At 37.1% G+C, this 24,735-nt stretch overlaps 1 protein-coding gene across 1 annotated transcript; it reads left to right on the plus strand.

Moving 5' to 3' along the window:
- Positions 1 to 6,610: 6,610 nt before the first annotated feature.
- On the plus strand, positions 6,611 to 22,936 carry FAR1 (fatty acyl CoA reductase 1). The gene is made up of 9 exons (XM_008950152.1): positions 6,611 to 6,799; positions 10,669 to 10,844; positions 12,606 to 12,785; positions 14,105 to 14,282; positions 14,917 to 14,961; positions 15,070 to 15,188; positions 15,656 to 15,723; positions 17,221 to 17,392; positions 22,753 to 22,936. The coding sequence occupies exons 1-9, from the start codon at positions 6,611 to 6,613 to the stop codon at positions 22,934 to 22,936; spliced, it is 1,311 nt and encodes a 436-aa protein (XP_008948400.1).
- Positions 22,937 to 24,735: the final 1,799 nt, after the last annotated feature.

A 24,735-nucleotide genomic window follows, 5' to 3' on the forward strand; every position in this document is an offset into this window, starting at 1 on the left:
ATTCAGAAGTAATTTCAAAGTCATCTGGTACAGAATCCCTCTGAAAAGAGGCATAAGTGAGTTGAAATTAGTAGTAAAATTGTAACTTTGGCTGAAAGAAGGTGTATGAACATGCATGTACCATGTAACCATATGCATCAAATACCTCTAATGACAGGGTTCTGCTGAGATCAACTCAACAGTGGCCCATGTTGAGGTCAGGTTCCCCTCAGTAAGACTAAAAGGTTAGAAGATGTTGAAGACCTCATGATTTCAGGCACAGACCTCACTGCCAAGTATCTTACTCTCAGAAGTGTGTCTTCAGATGTTAGATTAAGTAGTTGGTGGGTTGGGCTGAATTCTACTAATAAATTATCTGTGTTCAGGGGTTAATTGGTCTAAATTCACTGTCTTCCTAAAGCAGTTGAGTGAATGCTCTTCTTTAAATTTGTAGTTGTCTTAAAGGAGGTTATAGAACTACTTCAGTGTCTGGTATTGATCTAGATTTTGGTGTCAAAATGTTGTAGTGCTGTTAAATAGTTCATATGTGGTATCAGTTCAGTCTCACCTAAATCGATTTAATAATAATATTTTCTCTGAATGTATATATTGCCAGAGGTAGTAGGACATCCAGGAGGAGTGTAGGTTGAGGAGCATACAGTCCAATAAAAACTTCAGTATTTAGCATATTTCTGTGGTTAAAAATAATGGGGGGACAAAAATAGTTTTTGCAAAAGCAGGCCTACCTGATTTGTGGACATAAGGCTATACACTTAGTTATATAAACTTTGACTGTGTTAGTTACTTTAGCTGGTATTGGGTTTCAACAGATAAATGATTTCAAGTGGCTAAATCTCTTCATTGATAGTAGCTTAGTCTCTTTGAACATCTTCAAGATTGAAGAATAGAACTAGTTTGAAATGTTGTTTTTCAGAAATTCTCTACTATACCAAGTGTCAACCATGAGGTTGCCATATTCCATGTATACCATTATGTCTTCTGGTGGTATTTATACTGCAGCTGGGATGACTTAACTAAATAAATCTGAAAGATTATACCTTGTTTGTGTTTCACTCGTCTGTAGAGATCATCAATAACGGCATGTTGGTATACCTATGGGAACTTACTATTACCCTGAATCCACTCTAGTCACTTATCTGGAAAGTGTGCAGTGAGACACTTGCCATCTACTACCAAGCATAAGCCAAAGACTAGCTAATATTAAATTAACATACTTAGTTTGATAGTTCTTCAAAACTTGCTTCTAATTAGCTTCCAAACTTGGCAATGTGTTAAACTTTCTTAGGAGGTTTATCCTGCAGGGAACTGTGGCTTACAGGTAGTAAAGAAAATGGCCTCAGAGAGTAGGTAGGAATGTTGACAGAGTCTGAAATGTGCTTAAGTTTGTCTCTCTGCTGCCTGCAGGAGGTAAGTCTTCCATGTGGTTGTGTAGTTTGGAATAGGTATGACTTAAGCTTAGCTTGCACTGAAGGCAGTTTACAACAGGAAATACTGTTACCTCATTTCAGTCTCTACTCATCTTCTAAAACCTTATCTTTTACAGATAAGGTTTCCCAATGGATATAACCTTGGACCATAAAGACAAACAAACAGTTATCCTTTGGTGATACGGTGGACAGATATTGTCCAAATAGGGCAGATCATTGACCCTTGTGGTGGCTGAAAATGTGGACATTCTGCTGATAGCATTCATTGATACACTTTTGTGGAAACAAGGCACCGAATGAAATGAGACATGGTATTATGGTGTGACCCAGGCTTGTCTTTCTGACAGTAACCTTGTTTAGACTAGTTAAATATTAGTTCCTTTGTTGTCTGAATCTCTCCAGTTCTTAGTTTATTGGGTTTTTTTTTTGTTTGGGTGGGGTTTTTTTTGGCTTGCTATAGTGTCCTTGCAACATGGCAACTGAAGTTCTATTTGAGGGACTTCTGTAATGGTTTTTGTCTGGTGTGGATGCATGCACATGAGGCATTTAAAAATACTTGGTGCATTCAGATTTTATGTCTAGATGGTCTCCATATCTTGAATGTCCATAAATAAGTTTTGCCACCTTACCTTTAGACCTTCTTCTGTTACACTGCTGCTGGGACTAGTTTCAAGCTGTCAGAAGGGGAAAATCATTTTATCAGGCTGTATTTTTGCAGTACTTTGTGGCTTGTTGCTGATGCTTGAGAGGTTAGGAAGTACATCTTTGTGAATGATAATACGATTGAGTTTGGAGGGAGTGTGTTGCTGACCTTATGTTTGTCACCTTATGTCAGCAATAAACTAGAAAACAGACCATTTAATCTCTAACAATGACATACATGCACTCTTCCTAGTTGCTCAACTTGGCATTTAAACATTTAGTGGAACTGCAGCAGGCTTTCCTGGTGCTTGGAAGGCATATCTTTGAGTATCTTGATCTGTGTGTGAACAAATCTGAGGGTTGATCTTTTTGCTGTTAAAAACAGAGGTCTCTGACACTCAAGACAAGGACAATTCTGTTTGAAGCAATGAGTTAAATATTGGTGCAGTAGCTCTGAAGGCAAACAGAGGTGCTGTTGTTTATTCCACAATACAACTTGCTCAGCCTTGGACACTAAAATTTTTTTACAAGATGGGGAATGTTGGCGAGGCTCCTGGAGTGTGTGTGGGTTTTTGTACTGAAGTACTTAGGAGCTCTTGGTTTATCAAAGGACAGCGCCCTTCAAATAAGCACTATCTTCAGTGTGTCACCCTTGGTTTAGCCCTGAACCTGTGAATTCAGAAGTATGCCAGCATCAGTTTCTCTGTAGCAGTTTAACAGAAATTTCCTCTGCTGAAGGCTGTTTAACCCTAAAAGTTGTCTGATTATTTTTATCATCCCTGTTCTAGAGCAAGAATTTTCTAGAGAACTCTTGGTAATCCTTTCAACTTTTTTCTTCAGGACCACTATTACTTATTAGCTCAGAAAAGGTAGCTACAATACGTGGTTACAGGTATTCCAAAGTGTTCCTTAGAGAGTTTTGTGTTTGATAGGAGTTGTCTGTGTGTTTGAAGAGGTATCTGTAAACAAGTCATTGAATAACTGGTGAAAATATGTATTGCTGGTTAATAGCTACAATTCAGCTATTACAATGATGGAACAAGTTGCACTCTAGAACTGGATAAAATGATTGCTGACACTTAGAAGTTCATAGCTGATTTAAATTTGATTTTGCTGTGTTGTCTTGAAAGTGTGGGGTTTTTTTTTTTGGGGGTTTTTTTTTTTTTTGGTGTTTTTTTTTTTTTTTTTTCTGGACATACTCCAGCCTGTTATGTGCTAGAGGTCAAACTAAATATCCACCAGGAACTGTTTTCTGAACCTGAAGTTGGGAGTTACCAGCAATGCTATGTTAAGTGGCATGCAGAGATCCATTCTCAGAAAACAGGGAAGGGTGGGTGGAGAATGGGAACATTCTTTCCCTCTTCTGTGGTTGAGATAACTTTTTTTTTTTTGTAGAACAAAATATAAGGTGCTGATTTCAGACTTTGTTCACCCCTAGATTCCATACATGCTTTTTAAACTTAATTAAAATTAAAATTTGGTGCTTTGAGGCAGTAACCCCACAATCCCAGTGTTTATTGCTGTAAATTTGGCAGCAATATATACTTCTGAAAAGGTCACTAATGCTGTTTTCCAGCTGGACTCTTGTAGATGAGTGAAGTAGAAGACAAACAGTGTGGAAAATTGTTATGAATAAAGTCTACCAAAGGCCAATTGTCAGAGAGCAGAGTAAGGAAAATGGTGTTGAATTTCTGAGAGAAAATACTTTTTTTTTTTTTTTTTTTTTACCACCAAAAAAAAAAAAAACAAAAAACAAAAAACAAACCTGCAGCCTGTACACTTAGAGGTGTTGCTGCCTCTCAGGTGTGAATGATTATTTATGTATGTTTGTGGTTTTTTTAGTTGAACCTGTTTCATCTTTATAGCTTTGGATCTGAATGTTTTCTAGGTCTGGTCTTCTGTAAGAGTTCCCAGAAAATAATACAATTATTTGTGATTTGATAGCAACTTCATATTCAAAAGAGTATGGCCAGAAATAACTGAGGCGGGATACTTTCTGATCTATTCTGGCTTCTAGTTTTCTTTACATTGTATGACCCTAAATACTGTTGGATTTTTCAGTTGTCTAAAGCTGGGTCATAGCAACACAGATATGTCCCCTGGGAGCATCACTTTTTTCATTGTTTTAGCTTCTAGAAGCAAACGTTGGACGGTAGCCCATGTGTGGGGTGTTGTAGCAAGGTTCCTCTGCTTATGTGGCCACAGACTCTGTACGCATGTGAGCAGGTTTGCAGACTGAGCACAGGCCCTGTCTCAGACGGTGGTATTAAGCCTCCTGTTGAGGAAGGGCAAGTTACTGATGGTATTATAGTATCATTATAGAGTCTCAAGGGGTAAAAAATAGGAATTATGGTTAGACAAGTGAATTAGTAACAAGATTGCTTTATTATGATTCCTATACAACCTTCATGGCAAAATTGGTGTGGTAATGATTGCATGAGTTTTCTCTTCCTCCTTTCAGAGAGCAGAAGTCTACATGTGGGAGCATGCGTGCAGATTTTTAGGAGGAAATAGAGTTGAATGGTGTGTGTAAAGAGCAGGAAAAGAAAAGATATGGGGAGGGTGTACTTGGATAGCAGAGAACATTGATTGTGATTTCAAGAGCCACAGTGAAGACAGGCCCATAGCTTGCATTGAGAATGACTCGTAAACATGCTGTATCTGCTCTCCATGCTTTATTGCAGGAGATGTGCTTTGAAATTTGCATTAAGGTTTTCTAAGTATGTGGCAAAAGTGCTTAATGTAAATAGCTTTTGCCCCTTCATTCATCTCTGTTCGATCTTGTCAACCTTTGAAGAAACAACTTCAGATGATGTCCTGTGGCCAGTGGAAATAGTAGTGCTTTTTCTGCTCTCAGCTTGCTGCTGTATTTCATTGTCAGTTTTTAGATGCTTCACTAATAACTGCAGGAGCTAACTTTGTCAAAGAACGTAGTCTAAGATTTGGAGTGTTGGACCAAAAAGCGTAAGACTTCATACTCAGAATCCTGAAACCTTGTGCAGGTTGTAACTAATTTCTGGTAAGTAATCATTCTGAGCTTGTTCAGAGGCTTTGTTGTTATAGGAGCACTTGAAAAGCACAGCACAATTGCTTTGCTAGGACAGGTACACGAGAGGTAGAAAAGCATCCCAAAAATGTTGTTCATTCCTAACATGGAACATCTCATGGGTATTCCCTGATAAGTTCCCGCTTACAGTAGCTTGCTGTTTCAAAAGGATGAAGCATATTTAGAAGTTGCATTCCTTTTATTCTTGGGTGTTAGGTGAAGAAAGTCTCTCATCCTGTTTAGGTATTCAGTGTTGTAATTCTTACCTAAAGAGTACTTGTCTTTTTTGGGGGGTTGGTGTTTTTCTGGTGTCATGTTTTATGGAATCTGTCCTTTTGGGAGTGTTTTGGTTATAATAGTTTGTGTGTGCATCTGCTGTAGGGAAGACTATAACTAGACTTTCATTAATAGACTTATAAAAATAACCTAATTAGATCAGTAGAACACGGTGGAAGTGTATCCACATGCTACGGTCTTCTACAGTAGAAGCTGTTTCAGGGTTACAGTAAAGAGATTGGTACATTGGACTTAACAGAATGGTTTGAGGTTAGCCTGAGGCATGGATTGAGTTTTAAAGGTCATAAAAGTCATGATCTAAAGGCCACATTAGTGTCAGAATTTGCATTGTAGTCCTCAGGAAGTTTCAGTTTCCAGTAGCTAGAATTAGACGTAATTTCCAAGTGGTTGATTAAGGCAAGGAAAAGACACAATTCTCATAGTTAACTTCATAATTGAAGCAAAACCTAGAGCGATTTTGAGTTTTGTGCTGGATTTGAGTAACATCCCCTTGCCCTTCATTGCTTTTAGGAGTGTATTTTTGCCTCAACTCCTTAGTTTGTGTGAGAATTCTAATCGCTTATTTGGGGGACAACACTGAACCAACTTAATTGATGAAAAGGTTGGAAACTTTATCATCTGTAGAACTGTATGGTTTTTTTGGTAACGGATATAAAACAGCCAGCTCTTATACCAAGCAACTAATTATACTTTCCCTCTGGCCTAGCATAATTTGTAGGAAGGCTCAACCTAACATTGACAGGGGACTTTGACACAGGCAGAATACCATAGCCAGAAATTGGCAGATTCCTGGCTCCTTGTCTTCTGTCAATGTGTTTGAAGTATCTGCTTGTGATTATATTTTAAAGATATGACCTTAAGTTTACATGGCACAGCCACTTAGAGTGGTAAAGGGACATGCACACAGAGGTAAAAATAAGCTGCAGTTGAGTCCAGTTCCTGAAGTCACTGTTACCAGGGGCAGTTTACAAGATCTTGGATGACTCTAGTGACCCTGTGGGACTTTTAAAAGTGATGGGGGAAAAAAAAATAAATCTTTAAGTACTGATTATAAAGGGGGGAAAAAAGTTAAGCGTTTATTTCAGATATGAGATTAAATGTTTGCATGTGTACCATTTATTTATATCTTCTGCAAATCTTAACTCCTAGAGTTAATCTTTAATATACTTTTTTTTTTTTAACTTTTGTTAAGGTCATAATGGTTTCCATCCCTGAATACTATGAAGGAAAAAACGTCCTCCTTACAGGAGTTACAGGATTCTTGGGAAAAGTGCTTTTGGAAAAGCTGCTCAGATCTTGTCCTAAAGTGAAAGCGGTGTATGTATTGGTAAGAAAAAAAGCAGGGCAGACACCTGAAGCACGAATAGAAGAAATTACCAGCTGTAAGGTATGTGTCATATGATCACAAAGTACATCTTTATCCTTTATAATGTTTCCACTTCACTTTGGGAACATCTTTGGTTTGTCTAAAGCAAAATATTGTTAATGTTTTTTTCATTTGAACAGAAATAGAAAATCGAAGACCTGGCAGTGCTTCTATAGCTGTTTTGCAAGCTGTTAGTGTCTAGCAAAGCTAGTAGTGGAAAATTACCCTGTATTTAATTCGGGAGGAGGTTGTTCAGCTGTAGTGCAGAACTGAGAAGTAAAACACCCTAGTTAAAAAACTTAAGGACCCTTATCTGATACCTCTAACCACCTACCATGTGGTATGCATGAAAGCTTCACTTGTCCCAGCCTGAGTCTGCACAGAGCCATCTCAGAAGCATCCTGACGTCTGATGTGGTTTAGTTGCAATCCTGATAAACTGCTCGTGAATAATGGAGAACTAGATGCACATCCTTCAAGACCACTATCCCAGGCCACACAATGGTAATCAAGTGCAAGAGGCAGTGTGGACTGGGAGTTGTAAGAAGGGATTGAGGCTCTTCTTAAGTTTTTCTTTGTGCCTTATTTTATTTTCTGTAAGATTAGGCTTATTAATTGCTTTTTCTTGAATGTGCTGGTGACTCTACCAGTAAGGGAGAATATGTGATCTCAACATGTTGTTTAAATAGCTTTTGTTTGTAAACAGGACAGAAATTTTCTTTTTATAGATTCTATCGTGGCTTTCAGTTACTCATCCAGATGGCTGTAAACCTGTGAGAACAAAGGAAAGGCACTGAAATTCTGTGCTGTGCAATTACCACAATGGCTATCTAAATGATTTTCTGTACATGCTAGGTGTGGGGGACTTTCCTCCTGAAGACTCACTACTGTGATGTTCTGGTGAGTTAGGCTGGGCTTTCTCACTATGTGCAGAACCATCCGTCAGTGTTGCCTGTCTCTTTACTACAGAGTATCCTGTCTATGATGAGAAAGATGATCAGGAAGGGGAGAGATTTCTAGCATGAACTTCATTAAAGCAGAGTTTATTTCTATCCAGATCTTTCTTTTATGGAAGTTGGCCATTTAATTTTTCAGGCTTAGGAAATTGTGGAGGCTATGTGGCATCTCAACATGTGTGTGCTTAGACAGTGCTTAAAGGAATAAGTAAGAAGGTATGAATCCATTTAGGCTAGGAGGGGCAAGTTGTGTAAGGCAATTAATTGCTATGGCTGACTATTGAAGATTACAGCAGACATGAGGATAGCTGTGTCCTTACTAAATTATTTTCTGTAACCAAGTCAAAACTCTAGCTCGTTGCTTAAAAGCATCTTCTTCTAGCCCTGTGCAATGTCATAGAATGCAACAGAATGAGTTACAGTGGGGTTCTGCCTTAAAATGAAGTTGCAGTTTCTTTCTACATAAAACTGTCAGTTTAATTCCCTTAAACAAGAAAAGATCTCTGAATTAAACTCTGAGATGAAAAAGGAAAAAGTTTCTCAATCCCCTTTTTATGTATACTGCTACCCAAATACAAAGTGGGGAATGCTTGAGCAAGGAGCAGAGTAGCAGTAATGTGGGCTGACTTAAACTTCAGTAAGTTACAGGCCTCAGTGTAGCTTTTGGGAAACTCAGATGTGGTAAAGGACTTCTAAATTTGAGTCCACATATTCTACTTATAGTCCATACTAAATCCTGCTGAGAAAACAATCTGTTTTTTAAGTCTTGATGAGCACTTATTGCTGAAATGGGTTCGCAACAGAAGTCATGCTAAGAAGGGCTAGTGCTTGAGGTAGTCCTGCATCTTAGTCCCTAGAGTCTTTTTCCAGAAGACTATGAAAATTTTTAGTAGGATGTGTTGTCTTGAGTTGTCCAGTTGCAAGGGCCCTGCAACAATTTGTTTCACAATTTGTAGAGAGACATTAAGAATCCTATAGATTCTTGATCATTCTGTTTCTTGAAGAATTTAAAATCCAGAATGGTTGAATATGATAATTAAAATAAATTGAGCTACAAATAGCAAAAAAAAGTTGCGGTTTCTACTTCATTTGGACATCAGATACCTAATTTTTCTTAACTTGCTGTATGTATTGCGTGTGCTGCAGACATTTGTTCTTGTTCCTCTTTGCACTCATGCCAGTCCAAAGTACATGGGAATAACATGAGGTATGGATGTGAAAAGAGACAGAATAGAGACAACACATAAATGGGAAGTACCAAACTCGTTCTTTAAGTGCTTATCCGTGGGAATGCTTTTGTACTGTAGTGTATACTACGTGCTAATATGGCTAAAAGGCAGTTGCTTCAGTTCCTGGAGACAGGCAGCATCGCTCCAACTGAAAACGTAGCAGGTTTATTGTCAGAATGACAGATGGCCTCCTGCCTTTTGGGAAGAGGTAAAGCACTGTGTGCTCTACCTCTAAGAACTGTGGGGGCTTTAAATGCTCTCTTGATAGCTTTGTCCTTTAAGGTGGAGCTTCACGTTTGAAAAATTGTTTCAAGACCTTTATCACTGGAAGTGTCCTGTATTCTCACAATAGCATTACTACTATTACTTTAGGTGGCCACACAGTTTGCTTCTCGTGCACTGCCGATAGCAAGTAGCCTGATGGCTATGTGAGCACACCAGCTTGCAGGTCTAGGTGAAAAATACTTTTTTAGATTTTTTTTTTTTTCAGCTCAACTGTGAGCTAATGTAGCAATGTGAAAATAAAGAAGTTAGGAGAGGGACCAATCTGTTTGGTGGCAATACAAACTTACTTTGCCTTAAGAGTCATGAAGCTGCACCTTGAGATGCATTAATTTACAGATGAAAATTCATTAATGTTTCTGCACTCCATAAGGAAATGTCTTTTAACTATTTGCATTCCATAGAACCATGCTTGGAGGGGGGAAAAAAGTACTGCTGTGATTTTAATACATTTTAATTGACTTGTGTTGAAGCTGTTGCTAAGACACTGGCCCCTGTACAATTAAGAGGAGGGGTCTTCTCTGATGAAACTTTCAGGTGTGTTTTATTCCCACAGTACTATTTTGCTCGGGAAAACTTGTGTACTGATGGATGTAAATACGATGAGACAAAAATTTTAAACTGTGTGTTAAGCCATGTGGTTAGAACCTGGTTGATTAAGAGGAGAATATATGATGGAATATAATACACGTGACATATTTTTAGTGAGAGTAGTTGAATAGGAAATCAGTTAGACTTGATCAGATGTTCTAACATGGCATGCAGCCTTTAACCCTGCCTTTTTTTCCTTCTAGCTAGCTAGAGAAGCAATTTTTTTCTTTTTTTTTTTCCAAATCTGGAAGTTCCCCAAAAGTGGCATAATTCCAGGATAGTAATTCTGAAATTGCTGGGAATTTCTAAAGCTTGATGAAAGCTTTTTAAACCTAAAAAACAGCATGACTTTTGCAAATATATAGGAGTTTGAATAGTCAAGCTTGGAAGGAGGACAGACTTTTCCTTTCTTTCTGTTGAAAGAAGGGAGATTGCAGTATTTAGACTGCCACTTAAAATTTCTTTGAGTCCTGTTGTCTAATAGAGACCATTCCTCCTTTCTTGTGATATTGATAGAGATCTGATTTTAAGGATAGGGATGAATATTTAAAAAAAAAAAAAAAAAGAAGGTAGTTAGACTTCGGTTTTCACTATACAACAGGTGCTATACTGCTTTCACTCTGTGGATCAAGTTGCAACTTCATAAGTGAATCTGTTCCTGGGAAGTCAGTAATGTTGTAATATTCCTAACGCACTTTTTAACTCTATTTCTCACGATCATCAGTATAACTGTATAGGCAGAAAATGTGGGGTTTTTCTTAACTTAAATGAAATGTATATTTATCTTCACTGGCTATTAGTTTGAACTTCTAGTCCTGGTTTTTTTTTGATAGCTTTTTGACAGGTTGAAAGAAGAGCAACCAGACTTCAAAGCAAAAATAATAGTAGTTTTGAGTGACCTTACACAGCCTGAACTGGACCTTAATGAAGCAGTCAAGGAAACACTTATAGAATGCATTAATATTATATTTCATTGTGCTGCTACAGTCAGATTCAATGAAACACTGAGGTGAGTCTCAAATTCTGTATACCCTGGTCTGGTAAACCAATGGTGACCAAAGGGAGGGGGTAAATAAGGTGTCTGCACAATTTGGCAAATATTCAGCCTGTCAGGCTGCCTCAGGTACTTAGATATTGGTGTGCTTGGTTGGTTTCATCATGCCCCTTGAGGTAATAATAAACTTTTCACCCAAACTTATCTTAAGCTGTTGGCTTTTTTGTTTGTGCTGCTTAGGAAGATGGAGGCATATTATTTACACCTGTGCTGACAGGGGTTAGAATTAGACTACTGAATGTGGAAAATTTAATGTTTTAAAGCTTTACACAAAAAGACAAGACAATTATTAGCACTTAGAAACTAAAGAAGTTATTCTTGTAGTTTTGCTGTAGATCACTCAGGTTTTGTCTGTTTTTTCTTTTGTTTGGTTTTTGGTTTTTTTTTTTTTACCAAGTCCCTGACAATTTCAAAGTCTTTTTGAAGGGAAACTGTTGAAGAGACTAGAGAACATTTTGCTATTCAGTGTTCCTAATACCACATGTTACTCTGATCCCTGTGATGGGTAGAAAAGATATGATTAAGCTGTAGCTATGTGTACTGTGCACACTAGTAAAACGAGAGCTTTTTTCCTAGTGTGTAAAAGGGAACACAAACTATTCCTTAGCATCCCCTTGTTAGAAGGGGAATGCACATTTTCAGAGGATAACTTTTTGGCAAAACTATGTGAGGGAAGTTCTAGCACTTGCTTTTTACCTGGTGAACAAATAGGAGATTAAATACTATTCACCTTTCTCCATGTCCTTGCAAACCTCTATTCTTCTTAATGAAGGACTTTCTATTTGAGGGACTAGGGAAAAGTAGATGAACAGGGTGAAAGGTGAAAGCTAAAAGTTGAAAACTTCCATGTTGTACAGAAAAATCTCTTAAGGAAATGGTATAGAAAGGATTACTAGAAGCAAGAAAAGACTGCTTTTTGGGAAAAAAAATTGGTAAAGCTTTATTTAGCAGTATTCTTGAAACTTAGTTGATTAATACACTGTTTACAAGAAAAATAGTGCCCATAATTTTTTTTAATAGGCTGGAGAGAATAACTGAATTGGACAAAATAATCATAGGAGTTGGTCAGTAAGCTGTGTTCTGGTGGGAATTGTAGAGATAAACCAACTCTCCTACAGTGTCCTTAAGTACTCTAATGAGAAGCAGTGAAGTTAGAGGTTGAAAGTGTGGGCTTTGGTTTTCCTTTTTTTTTTTTTTCTTCCTTCCTGTAATCCTGTTGAACTACTGAGCCTTGTGCTATCCTACCAGAAGATACCAGTCTCCATTTTATTAGTCCTCTCAGCATTCCTTCTTAGTTGTTGACCTAAATCAACTTGAACCAGGAAATTCAGAGGTGCATCTCATGTAGCAGCTAGCTGTTGTATTGCATTATTTCCTTCAAATTTTATGAAAAATGTAGGATTGGGATTTAGCCTGAGGAGATAATGCTGACTTTCCCACTCTAGTAATGGAGCATGAGGATGCCAGTAAGAACAGGGTAAAACAGGAAGAATACCTTGAATGCTGAGAGGTGTTCTACATAAAGTTTGCGGCTTATCCTTCCAAGCATAAAGTTAAGATATTGTCTATGCTTCTTTTTTGAGGAGGATGGAGTCTTTTGGAATACTTTATATACCCATCACTGAGGCACTTAAGAGTGAATTGACTAGTTCCTGCTTTTTGCTTGTGTTTGTTTTTTCTTGCTTTCTGCTAATCGGGTTTCTATTTACTCAACAGAGATGCCGTTCAGTTAAATGTGACTGCCACACAACAGCTTCTCTTCCTGGCACAGCGAATGAAGAACCTGGAAGTGTTCACACATGTTTCGACTGCCTTTGCATATTGTAATCAAAAACAGATTGAGGAAGTAGTTTATCCACCTCCTGTTGATCCCAGGAAACTGATAGATTCTCTTGAGTAAGTGTTGTTTCATGAAGTTCCATCAGTAATCTGCAACGAATTGCTTCTTAGGACCCAAACATTCCCTGTGAGTCTGACAGCTTGGCTGACATTTCTGTAAAGTAGATGAGTTAAGGTTTTATGGCCACTTCCAGCTGAGCTAGGTGCAGAGTGGTACTGAAGGATTGGAGTGCTTAGGTCTACTCATGATGCCTCCTATATGCTGAGCATGGCACTTTTTCAGCTGTATGATGAGCTGAATCATACAAACTAAAACAAAAAACCATGCTGTTAGAAGTGTGCTAGTACTGGCATTGTGAAAGAGAGGGATAAAACAACAACAAAAAAAATAGCGGTAGCCTTAAGAAGAAAAAAATTTTGTATTTAACAAATTCATAAATGTACCTTCTTTCTACGGTACACCACGTAAAATAGTTCCAAAACACTTTTGGAACTGCATGCATGTTCTAGTGAAGGATTGTTTTGTTCTTGATATTTACTCTCAGATGCTTAGGTTTTATGGTTTAGTTTGAAACGATGAGCATGAAGTCTGTTTACTACCAACTTACAGCAGACTTTTAATTTCCTTAAACCAGCCTGACTACACTACTGCTGTAGGATCTCAAATTAACATTCTTCCTTAAGAGCCCTTTCCAGAAAAGTTCTATACATATAGTTGCCATCTTAATTTAAATCGTACTGTATAATCAAAATGAGCAATAGGCAGGCTCTATTAAACTTGATTTTTCTGGCATCTGGGATTGGCCCTCAGGTTGAATAAGAAAAACAACCTAATTCTTAGTGTTTTGATTAATGGTATTTCAGGAGGCTATGTGATTTTAAAGTGAAGTACAGTATAAGCTGTCAGCAGACATTTATTGTTTGATATGCAAATGCTTATGGAAATGTTTTACAACTTCCTGCTATTTAAAGTAGGAAGAAGTGTGTAACATGCTAATTCCAGTAGGAGTTGGTGTTGAATTCTGAAAAGCTGAGATTTACAGTGTACTAGTTTAGCATTTGATAATGGGGTTGTTGCAGAAACATTGAAATAAATACAGAATTGAGTCTTTAGTTATTTCATAAATTTCTTGTTCCTCTGTGCTTACGTAGCTTCTAGGTGAATGCTAATGCTTTGGTGGTTTTGGTGTGGGTTTTTTTGATGATTTTTTTTTTCCTTGAGTGGTGTTTTGAAGAAGCGATTGGATTTTAATTTTCCTTTCCAAAGATTTATCTAGTTATTCTTTTTACATGTTGCTTTGCTCCACCTCTCCTTATCCTTCTCAAGTGAGGTAGCATGCAGGAATTTATACGTGCCTCTTAATTTGTTTCTTCAGGTGGATGGATGATGGCCTAGTGAAAGATATTACTCCTAAACTGCTGGGTGACAGACCTAATACTTACATATATACAAAAGCCTTAGCCGAATATATAGTACAACAAGAAGGTGCAAAATTAAACACAGCCATTATTAGGCCATCTATTGTTGGTGCTAGCTGGAAGGAGCCTTTTCCTGTAAGTCCATGAATTTTCCCCTGACCGTCTTGCCTCTAAACTGTAGTACATACTGACAACCTGTATCTAGTGATTTTTGTAGAAGAAAACCTTTTAGACTATGAAGCTGTGGTTTGGTTGCTTCTGGATAACAACTGATACAAAAGCTGTCGAATACAGTATTCTTATCTGTGCATTTTGGGGACCAATTACTTCTAATTGTGGAACAATACACTTCTATCCCAGTGGGAGATATTGTCTAACACATGAAATAAAGTTAGCGTTTTACTTCATGATTCTGTATATCTTCATCTGTTTTTTTCCACTTCAAAATGCTTTGGTATGTCAGTAGCTACAAAGGGTGATTAAGAAAACAGGGTGCTGCAGGACATACAAATGTTTTTGCTCCACTTCCTTTAGTCAAACTAAGCTTTAAAGGGGATGGTGCAAGTTCTGTGTACTATATGCTATCCTATATTACATATATGCTATTCTTCCTCCTGTATGGGAGATTGGTGTTGGGATAGCTTCTTCAGGTCAAGATAGGATGTCTCTCAAACCCTTAAAATCCATATAATTTTTGGATAAGTTTTTGCTTCAAACTGCTGACTCCAGTGTACTCTAACAAAATCCTTTTCTCCCCTGTTCATAATAGGGATGGATTGATAACTTCAATGGACCTAGTGGTCTCTTTATTGCTGTAAGTAGTGAATATACTTGCATTTTTTTTCCTCCTTTTGGAAGACAACAGAGCTTCATTTGTCTTACTGGTGGATCTTTTGTCTCTTGTTTTGTTTTGTTCTTTAAGGCAGGAAAAGGAATTCTTCGAACTATGAGAGCTTCCAACAGTGCAGTAGCAGATCTTATTCCAGTAGATATTGTTGTCAATGCAACACTGGCTGCAGCCTGGTATTCTGGAGTTAATAGGTATAACAGGTGACAATAGAGAGTACTAAATATTTTGGAATTATGTTGTGTGTTTTCTACTGAACTTCTAATAAGTGCCATGCTATTCCCCCATGAAAAAGGAATGTAAGGTTATAACAGTGTTAGTCCCTCAGATTGTACTTTCCTTATGCTAAAGAGGAAGATGTGAACTACTGATACTGCTATACAAGCTAGGCCTGAAATTTCCTTCATAGGTCTTGTAATCAATACAATCCACAGCAATGTAGGTGATGCCATCTCTGAAAGAAATGAAATATAATGTAGTTAAGGAGAAAAATACTGTACTGTCATACAGAAAGCAAAAAATCTTAACATGAGACTGACGCCGTTATATAAATGATGCTGTTAAGGGAAAGACTAACTGGGTATATTTTTGTTTGTTTTTAAAAAGTTGTTTGTCTTCTAACTTGTTCTTTTGATTTTTTTTTTTTTTTCCCCCCCTCCAGACCAAAAAATGTCATGGTATATAACTGTACAACAGGTGGCACCAATCCTTTCCACTGGAGTGAAGTTGGTATGCCATGTTTCTTTTTCCTAAGCTTTAATAGAAAAAGAAATCCAATAATAAAAGCAGACTATAGTCAGTAGGTCATATTACATTTTTATTGTTGAAACTAGCATAGTAGCCATACCTCTCAATTTTGTGGGGCATTGTGCTTTTTTCTTATCTTCCATAGTTAATTCTCTCCCCACCATCTCATTTTCTTATTATTACATTATAACTTAAACTATGGGAGAACTGATTTTTCCGTTTGATGCTGCCATGACTTAATCTGCAGAGTGGGGGTAGTATGCAGAGAACAGCATTGCTCAGAGGTGTGGTAGTGATGTTTGGCTTAATGCTAACCTTGCTTAAATACGTATAGATAAACAGCTCACGATTAAATATTTTGTGCATAATTGAGAGGTATGGTAATTGCTTTGCAATTTTGTAGCTCTGTTGTGTTTGGCTTAAGTTAACTCTTGATTTAGGTGGCTTTTCTTTAATCTTCAGGTAGCTACATGAGACTTAAACTACTCATGTACAGGGAAAAATAATCTAAAAGTATGGCCACCTATTTTCAACTCCTAGATATCCTGACTAGAATGTAACCCACATGCCAAAAACGGTGATAGTTTTTGTTATAAATAGCAATGAAAGCTGGCTGGCATGGTAAAGCTGTTTATTAACTTTCAGACTTTTAGATACAGAGTTCTTAAGCTCAGATTATTTTTTTTTTTCCCCCCCCTTCGGTTAATGTCAATACTTAAATCTATTACTCTTTACTACTTTTTTCATCTTTTTACTTGCTTTTGCCCATTCTGTATGTATCTATATTTATAAGTCTCATTGCTTCAGCCAAACTTGGAAAATTGCTGACTTCATTTATATCCCATTTTGAAGCAGGGTATTTAAACACTGTCCATAAATAACGCCATAAAGTTATAAGATATGGTAAAAAGACTTAAATTTCAACATAACTTTTTGCTACATTATCCTGCATATCTATTATGTGCAGAATTTTTGTGTGTCAGCAGGAGTTTCGCATGGAGTCCTGTCACTTTTTGCTTAATGCTTAAATATGAATAAATTGTTTTAAAATGTCATTTGAAATGCACTTCAGATGCTTGCAGACTCCTCAGTCTGTTTTTAAGTTTTGTCACATAAGATCAGGGTAACCTTCTTCATTTAAATTGTGGCTATTTAAATAGCTTTACATGTTATAAACTGAAATTGCTGTGAATTTTTGAAACCAAATACTTTGAAGGTAGAGAAGAGGAACAGAAAGAGAGAAGCTATGATAAAATATAATACTGAAGATGAAGGCATAAAAGAGCTCTTGATTATCATAAGAACTACCTCAAGAGTATTTTAGGTTAAAAGCTTATGACTTTTAGTTTCTGTGGACTGTAGAAGAGTTAGAGTGGTTATTTAAATAACATACATAGTTATTGCACACTAATGTACTTTGAAACCAAATAAATTTTACATGGTTATTATCAAAGCTGTTACACAACTTTTCTTTCTCAGAATACCATGTAATTTCTACTTTCAAGAGGAATCCTCTCGAACAGGCCTTCAGACGGCCCAATGTAAATCTAACTTCCAATCACCTTTTGTATCATTACTGGATTGCTGTAAGCCATAAGGCCCCAGCATTCCTGTATGATATCTACCTCAGGATTACTGGAAGAAGCCCAAGGTAATGGTGACTAGCTCTGTCTTGTCTGTTCCTCTGAGTTTTAAACAAAGCTATGACTATACAATGATGTATACTGATTTTTTTTTTTTTTTTTTTTTTTGTTTTCCCCTGAATGCTTTGTGACTAAAATGCAGTCTTTTTTTCCTGAGAACAGGTCCTTGAATTCAAAGTCACTTTCAACTTTCTAGCAAAACTGAAGATTTTTTTTTTTTATAGCCTGGGTGTTTGAGTAGTCATGGTAAATAGAATTACAAGATCTAGCAAGTGATGTTTGTTCTTGAATAATAAATACTTAAAATATGTTGATCCTTATTTTTTCCTACAGTATACTACATTAATTTGAATTTCAAGATATATCCATTAGAGGGTTCAGTAAGGCACCCTGACATTAGTTTACAACCCAACCCCGTCTTGAATCGCTATTGGACTGCAGTCAGCCATAGAATGCCTGCATTTTTCTATGATCTTTTGCTCAGATTGACAGGTCGTAAACCATGGTAAGAAAGACAGGGCTAAAAATACCTTGCTGGTAAGGTGGTGGAGACTTGTGAAGAAGACGTGGCATGGGCACTATCCAGGTTTACTAACTACAAGCAATAACAATCTGGTGGCTGGATTTTGCAGAGATTAATGACTGGCTCAACAATGCTGTCCAAGATACGTTTCGGATCAGAATCCCAGTCAGCCATTAAACTCTACAAAGTGGCTTGCGTTAAGATTGTTGCTATTATAAACTGGAAATGGAGGAGATGGAGATAATAATTGTGGTTATTCCTGTCGATGATACAACTTGATCTGATCTGTTGGTTTGTATCATCTCAACATTCTGCTTTGTGTAGAATATTTACACTAGTATCTGGCTAACTTAAGGGGTGAAAATGGTATAGCTCTGTTAAATAGGCTAAACTAAATCACATAGAAGGAATATAAGATGTCAATTGAATTTGTTTCAGATTTGCCAAGCCATGTAATCTTAATTTGTTGCTTATGTTATGCTTTCAAAAGTATTTGTCTTCAGACTCTGTAAAATCTCCACTGTGGTGACAGTGTATTAACACAAGTGAGTATTCATTCCTTGTCCTGTAGTCTAGGCCTGTGTTACAAGAAGGGGAAAAGTTCTGTAACATGCTTGGCCCTGCATCAGTAGAAGGAAGCCATGTAACTGGTTTGTAAGAGAAAACTGTCACCAGTAGTGGCAGGAGGCTGTGCCTGTATAGTAATCTTCCCACATTAAAAAGATGTAAGCCCTTCATATCAAAAGGAGGTACTGAACATACAAGTTCATAGCTCTTAGGTTCTTTCGAAATTTTTAGTTGTTCTTAATAAAAATTGACAGAAATTCCTTGACAGATGTTACTACTGCATCAGTTGCTAAATGTAGTTAGAGTATAAATGCCAATCTACTGTCTCTCAAATGGTTAGGACGTAGAGCTGTTGGAATCTTGATATTCTGTAAGAGGCATCTAGTCTCTTGAGTATTTGGCCAGTGGGAGTAGAACAAGGCTGTGAATAATATTCACTAGAACACTCCTAGCAGTCTTTTATATTATAAAACCGAGAATATTGAATCTTGGTTTTGCTTTTCCTGGGGTTCTTACTTGATCTCCAAAGATGGAATTTTGAGCTTTAATCAGTAGTAGTACAATTGGTGACATAAAATACATATTTTCTAGCCTGTGAAGTATTACTGATGTGAGTATTCCTAATTGGTTTCATATAACAGTGAGTGGGTGATTTTTCCTATCGTGCACAAGATTACCAATTAGGAGGAAGCATGGAAGATTCAACTAAAACAACCTAATGTTTGGTCACTGAGGTTACCCGAATGCACTTGAACAAAAAGCTGTTAGGTTTGATACCCAGCCCACTTATAAGAATGTATCTTTCATTATATAATGCTCTTTTTTTAAGCACTTAAAAAATAGAAGGCTTGCAATAGGAGCACTAAAAGAAAATAAATATATGAATGTAAGCAAGACATACACTGTCAAATCCTAATGGATTGATGAGTGAGTATACTTGTATTGAATAGATTAATATGTTTTTTTCTCTTAGTTTGAAAACCATATTAGGTTTTCTCATTTTTAAGTTGTGCACTTAAAGGAACCATGAAGCTGCTGGAAAGATAAGAATTCCAGTAGTATGTCTTGTACTTCAAATTTTACAGTCAAATGAAATTCTGAACAAAGACAAATCTGAAAGCTTGTTTTATGTGTTCCAGTTAACTATCCCTAATGCTTTTGCAGAGACTTGCTGATTGGCAGCCTTGTAGATTCACTGCAGGATCAGGCTGCATTTAGCATCAGGACTGGTTTTAGTCAAGAGGCAAAAGGTTTTGTGCAAGAGTTACTCAAAATGCAGTCATAGCCTTAAGCCAGGTCATTTTCTCTTGTCTAGTATCATAAGTGTCCACCTAACTTATGGAAAACTGAATTAACTATTGCTTAGAACTATTAATTCCCGTAATATGCTTAAACTGTTGTAATGCATAGTGTGCTAATGGAAATCAGGGCTGCCTAGCAGAGACAAAATGCTACTTAGTATCTAAGTGAATCTTGCTCACTGTCAATGTGCAAGATTGACTGATGCTGAAGTTCAATTCTTTATGGTGATCAGCAGGTCTAAGTTTTTTTTTTTTTCTGTCTTCAGTTTATGAAGAAGGTGTGATGCAATGCTTGATGTTATACCGACTGGTTATATATAGCCTTGATATTTATGACTTGTGTCCGGTGGCTGTCTCTGGAACTACTTGTGAAGTGTATATTTCAAAACTTCAGATTGAGACATAAAGTTCCATTATGTGTATTCATGCTCTTTTTTTCAGTCATGTTAGGTATTCCCATTTGCAGGAGAAATACAGTAACATTGAAGTTATAAAATTTAGTCTGCCAGAGGTACACAAGTGTTCACTAAATGACACTCATTATTGACATCTCTGAATGAGAGGCTGTCACCATACTTCTCAAAAATGGGTACTTTCATGTTGATTTAGTGCAAACTAATAAGCTGTCACCAAGAAAGCTGGTCCTCTTCTGCCAACTTTGTAATTGATCTAGCAGTTGGGAGACATTTGAATCTTTTGGCTTTATGTATCAAAAAACTAACTGTACAAAGAGAGAAAAAAATTTTTTTTCCATTGATGAATTGAGTCACCTTTTTCTGTTGCCAGTCACTAAATCCAGTTTGAGTTGGAGGGAGGGGGAAAAAGTCTGCAGCTGAGGTAGAAAAAGTTTTTAAAGCCACTTTTTTTTTTTTTGGTAACTAGCTTAGCTATGTTTTACAGCCATATCCATAAGAAGAGACATCAAGATTCCCAGCAGAAGTTAGTCTTTACATTAGTTGAAATTTAGTATAGATTCTGTTTACAGAAAAGAGCAAAAAAACAATGGCCAGTAACAAGCTCAAAACCTGCACTTGTCTAGTCAGATGTTCATTTGCACCATTTAGCATTTTGTAGGGGCACAAGCTTTCCTAAACTGCATCAAGTCTTAACTAAAACTCAGCTGTTCTTTCAGCTTAGCATAAACTCCCAAATTGGAGAGGCACAAAAGGGCAAGTCAGCTGAGTTAAATAAGCTGAAGGCTGTCAGTGGACAAACCCCTGCTAAAGCACCTAGCCACCATGTTCTGTTTGGCATTATTTTTATCCAGGCCATTTTTCTATGAAGTATTTCTCAGTTATCTGTCTAGTAAGATTTTTGTTTTCTAAGTTGTGAGTTGTCCGAGTTTCTTTACTATTTTTTTTAATTTATTTTTATTATTCAGTTCAGTCTTGTTAGCACAGCAAATGCTTTGAATGCAGTCTATATTCCTAGCTGTTTTTGAATTAGAGGGAATTTGGTTCAACTCATTTCTCACTGTTGCCACTGTGCCTGACTGGCACCTATGAATAGGTGTTTGAAAGCGTCTAGAAATGTGTACTAATTAGCTGGTGGTCTAAAATTTGAATACAATTCTGAATTACTGTGTAGATAGGTTCCCTAAGTGGTTTAAGGAAAAGTATTTGTGCTTTAAAGATGCTCCATTTTTTTAGTGGTCTCTGCAATTTTTATTGCTCCATTTCATGGGAAGAAAGAGGCAATTTTGATGTTCTCTTGGATATTGAGATGGCAGCCATTAGTGACAGTAGGGGACACTAATGCCATACAAAATACTTTCTTTAGAAGAGTTTCTGGGATGATGTGTTATATTTCTTCTACAAGTACAAATGCATCAAAGCAGCTTTCAGAGAAAAATCAGTGGTTTTATTGCTTCTATGAACTTCACTGAGCAAAACTTACCTTCTGAAAGACATTTCCTTTTAGTGCTGGGTTGTTCTGCTTCCTTTGCCTTATTTCCGCCCCCCCATGCTTAAAATTATCTGTGTGCTGCTATAAGGATCAAATTTGAAGTAGTTCTATGAAATGGAAATATCTCTAAGCAGGAATTGAATAACATTAGGTTATGTGGTACTAGTTACTAAAATTTAATGGCCATCTACCACTGTTAACAGCTGAAACAATTTTCTTGCTATAAATGCAGGATCTTTGGATGACTCATTTTTAGGTCCACTTCAGATAGTCTGATCAAAATGAAACTTACTCAAATTGATCCTTATAATTTCTCTGTATTCCAAGTGATGGGTTTGTAGAGTTGCTTCTTCTGCATAATAAGCAATGATGATGGAAGATATTTCTGCATATTTTGAAGTACCATGGAACTTATCACCTAACTAGCAGGATCTGCTACAGTCAGTCCCTGCCCTTAAATGTTTTCCTGCCCTTTGGTGCAGAAGCAGTAAAGTTAAGGGGCTAAAGCCATATTTCTGGTGATTTTGAGCCTTGGTCTCTTAGTGACCATAAAGCAATTTTGTTTTGCTACAGACAGTAGGTCTTGCACAGCATGCAGGGAGGTCAGAGAAGCTTACTCACTTGCTTAAAGTTGTCATGTGCATATGTTCTGTGCTGTGCAATTTGACTCTTTGATCAAGTCAGATTGTTCAGTACAGCTAGGTACTCCAGTATGCTGAAGTGAGTTGTGTTCTGTGTGGTAAACCAAGCTGCCAACAGAAGACAACATTTTACCATCCCTTTTTGTTAGGGCAGAATCTTAAAATTGCACTGGGAAGTAGGATTAGGAAAAAGGATCATCCTATAATCTCTGATTCTATATAGAGATTGGACAGACAAAGCTCACTTTAATAATATGCAGAAATATGCTTTTGATCTAATATGACATGCTTTGGGTACAAAGCAAGATGGGATATGTTAATATGAGGATGTGGGGTTGGAGGGTAAAAAATTTACTATCATGCTGTCTGTTTTTCTTCTTTGAACTAATCTTTACCACTGTAATGTGTACATTCCATGCCTTGGACTCTAGGATGATGAAAACAATAACACGTCTTCATAAGGCCATGATGTTATTGGAATACTTTACAAGCAATTCTTGGATCTGGAATACTGAAAATATGACTATGCTAATGAACCAGCTAAATCCTGAAGACAAAAAGGTAAGTAGCTTTGTGATCTGGGCATGGAGACTGAAAAAGAAATGTCTCATTTAAGATTGAGTAAGGGCATGAGCTGGGAATTCTGCTCACTGAAATGTGGAGCTAGCCCTAGTACTAACTCAGTGCTGGAAATTCCTCTCACATCCTTCCAGTTGTGCCAGGACTGTTATAAACTGGATTAGTGATGTGGTCAGAGATGAGGAAGGGCAGGACTCCCTTGAAGGAGGCCCAGTATAGGAGGTTGTCTTTGGAATGGCCCAGGTGCATGAGCTGGTGTTGCCTGTATGTGAACCAAGTGGCCATGGTGTTACAGTTATACCTATATCATCGCCACTCTCTTTTGTGGGGACCAGGAGGTGGGTTTTGAGGCACTTCTTTGCTTGTATTTAGTAACAGCTTATATGTACTCTTTTCATACAGAGCACTACATGTGTTCAGAGAAAAGTGTGAATTCTGAAGCACACTCTTGTGGTGTGACTAAAAATGCAGGGGGGAAAGTGTAACAGAAGCAGGAAGACAGAAAAGTCCTGAAGGTTTTGAGGAAGAGAGAGAACTGCTGAATGCAGGGGTCTGAGAGTGAATGAAAAAGCAGACTTCCTTTCTGCTGTGTGTTTTTTTTTTTTTGTTAATATTTAGCAGGATAAAAATCAGCAGCTTTAAAAACTTAAATTCTCTTGTGCATTATGAGCAGTTTTGTCGTCTTTAAGATGTCTTTTCTGATCAGATGTTTTCCAGAATCTAGTCCTGTGCTAAAGTTGAAGAAAAGGTGCTCAACTTCTAAATAAGCTATCTAAAAGTAGGCAATAAAATAGCTTTTGATGACTCCTGTGTAGAGAGGATTTCCATCCCTTTCTCCCTCTTGCCTTCTGCCAGCAACTTGAATTCAGGAAAAAAACAAACCAAAAACGATGCCAGAGCTTTGAACTGTTAGTATTTTCAATAATATTTTTATTTCAACTAGTTCTTCATTGTTGTATACACAATTGAAACTTGGCTATTTTTATATACTTGCTATGATGATATGTTATGGAAAATAAAGTTTGAGAGATTCTGACAACTTACCAGGACTGGAAGGCATGTGTGTATTTTATATCATGACTAGAACTCCGTGCTGCCCTTCAGCTTGCAAACAGTGCTCAATTACAAAGACTCACTGTTAGGGATCATCTTCAGAACTCTAATGTTTTTTTTTTTTATCGTGCCTTGTAACACATCTGCTATGCTACTAAGCAGCTTACTTCGAAGCATGAACTTGGGGATTTAGTGTATGTATAACAACTTCTAAAGCTGAATACAGTTTTGCTGCACAAAACTCTTTACTTGTCTCTTGTTCCTATAACGATCTTGCTAATTCTATTGCCTGAAACAGAAATGGCAGAGTTGAAAAGCTGCTAGGAAAATCTTAGTATTTATTGGGACTTAAATGTCTTTTATTGTAGAATCTTGAGATGAGGAAATCAATTGTGAATTTACCATAGAAATGCAGAGTTGCTCTTGCAACTCTGCATTTATCAAAGAGTAAACTTGGCACAGAGCAGTATTTATTCTATAGTGCATTAGAATTACTTAGTTGCTCAAGAGGACACACGATGGACAAGCGTTATCTCTAGACTGGAGGTGCTTACACACATGAAATGGGAAAGCAGCACACTTAGAAGTGGGGGGAAGAATGTTACTGCTGAGGAGGAAAACTTAAGGCGTGTAGTTGTTGAAAGTTAGATGTTATAAGAAACTGATGGTTGAGTGAAAAGTGGGATCTAAATTTGGATCATTCTTATGATTAAGGACAAGATAACTTTCTTGCATAAAAGACAAATTGGGATCATCCGAGCAACTGATGTCATTTACCTGGA

Source organism: Merops nubicus, unplaced genomic scaffold (assembly GCF_000691845.1).
Source record: "Merops nubicus isolate BGI_N331 unplaced genomic scaffold, ASM69184v1 scaffold46671, whole genome shotgun sequence".
Lineage (NCBI taxonomy): Eukaryota > Metazoa > Chordata > Aves > Coraciiformes > Meropidae > Merops > Merops nubicus.

Excerpts from the sequence above, each read along its gene's own strand:
- FAR1 (XM_008950152.1), top strand. The coding sequence starts at position 6,611 with ATGGTTTCCATCCCTGAATACTATGAAGGAAAAAACGTCCTCCTTACA. Across the intron at positions 15,724-17,220 it reads TTTCCACTGGAGTGAAGTTG|AATACCATGTAATTTCTACT; the intron begins GTATGCCATGTT and ends TTTCTTTCTCAG. Across the intron at positions 17,393-22,752 it reads ATTACTGGAAGAAGCCCAAG|GATGATGAAAACAATAACAC; the intron begins GTAATGGTGACT and ends CTTGGACTCTAG.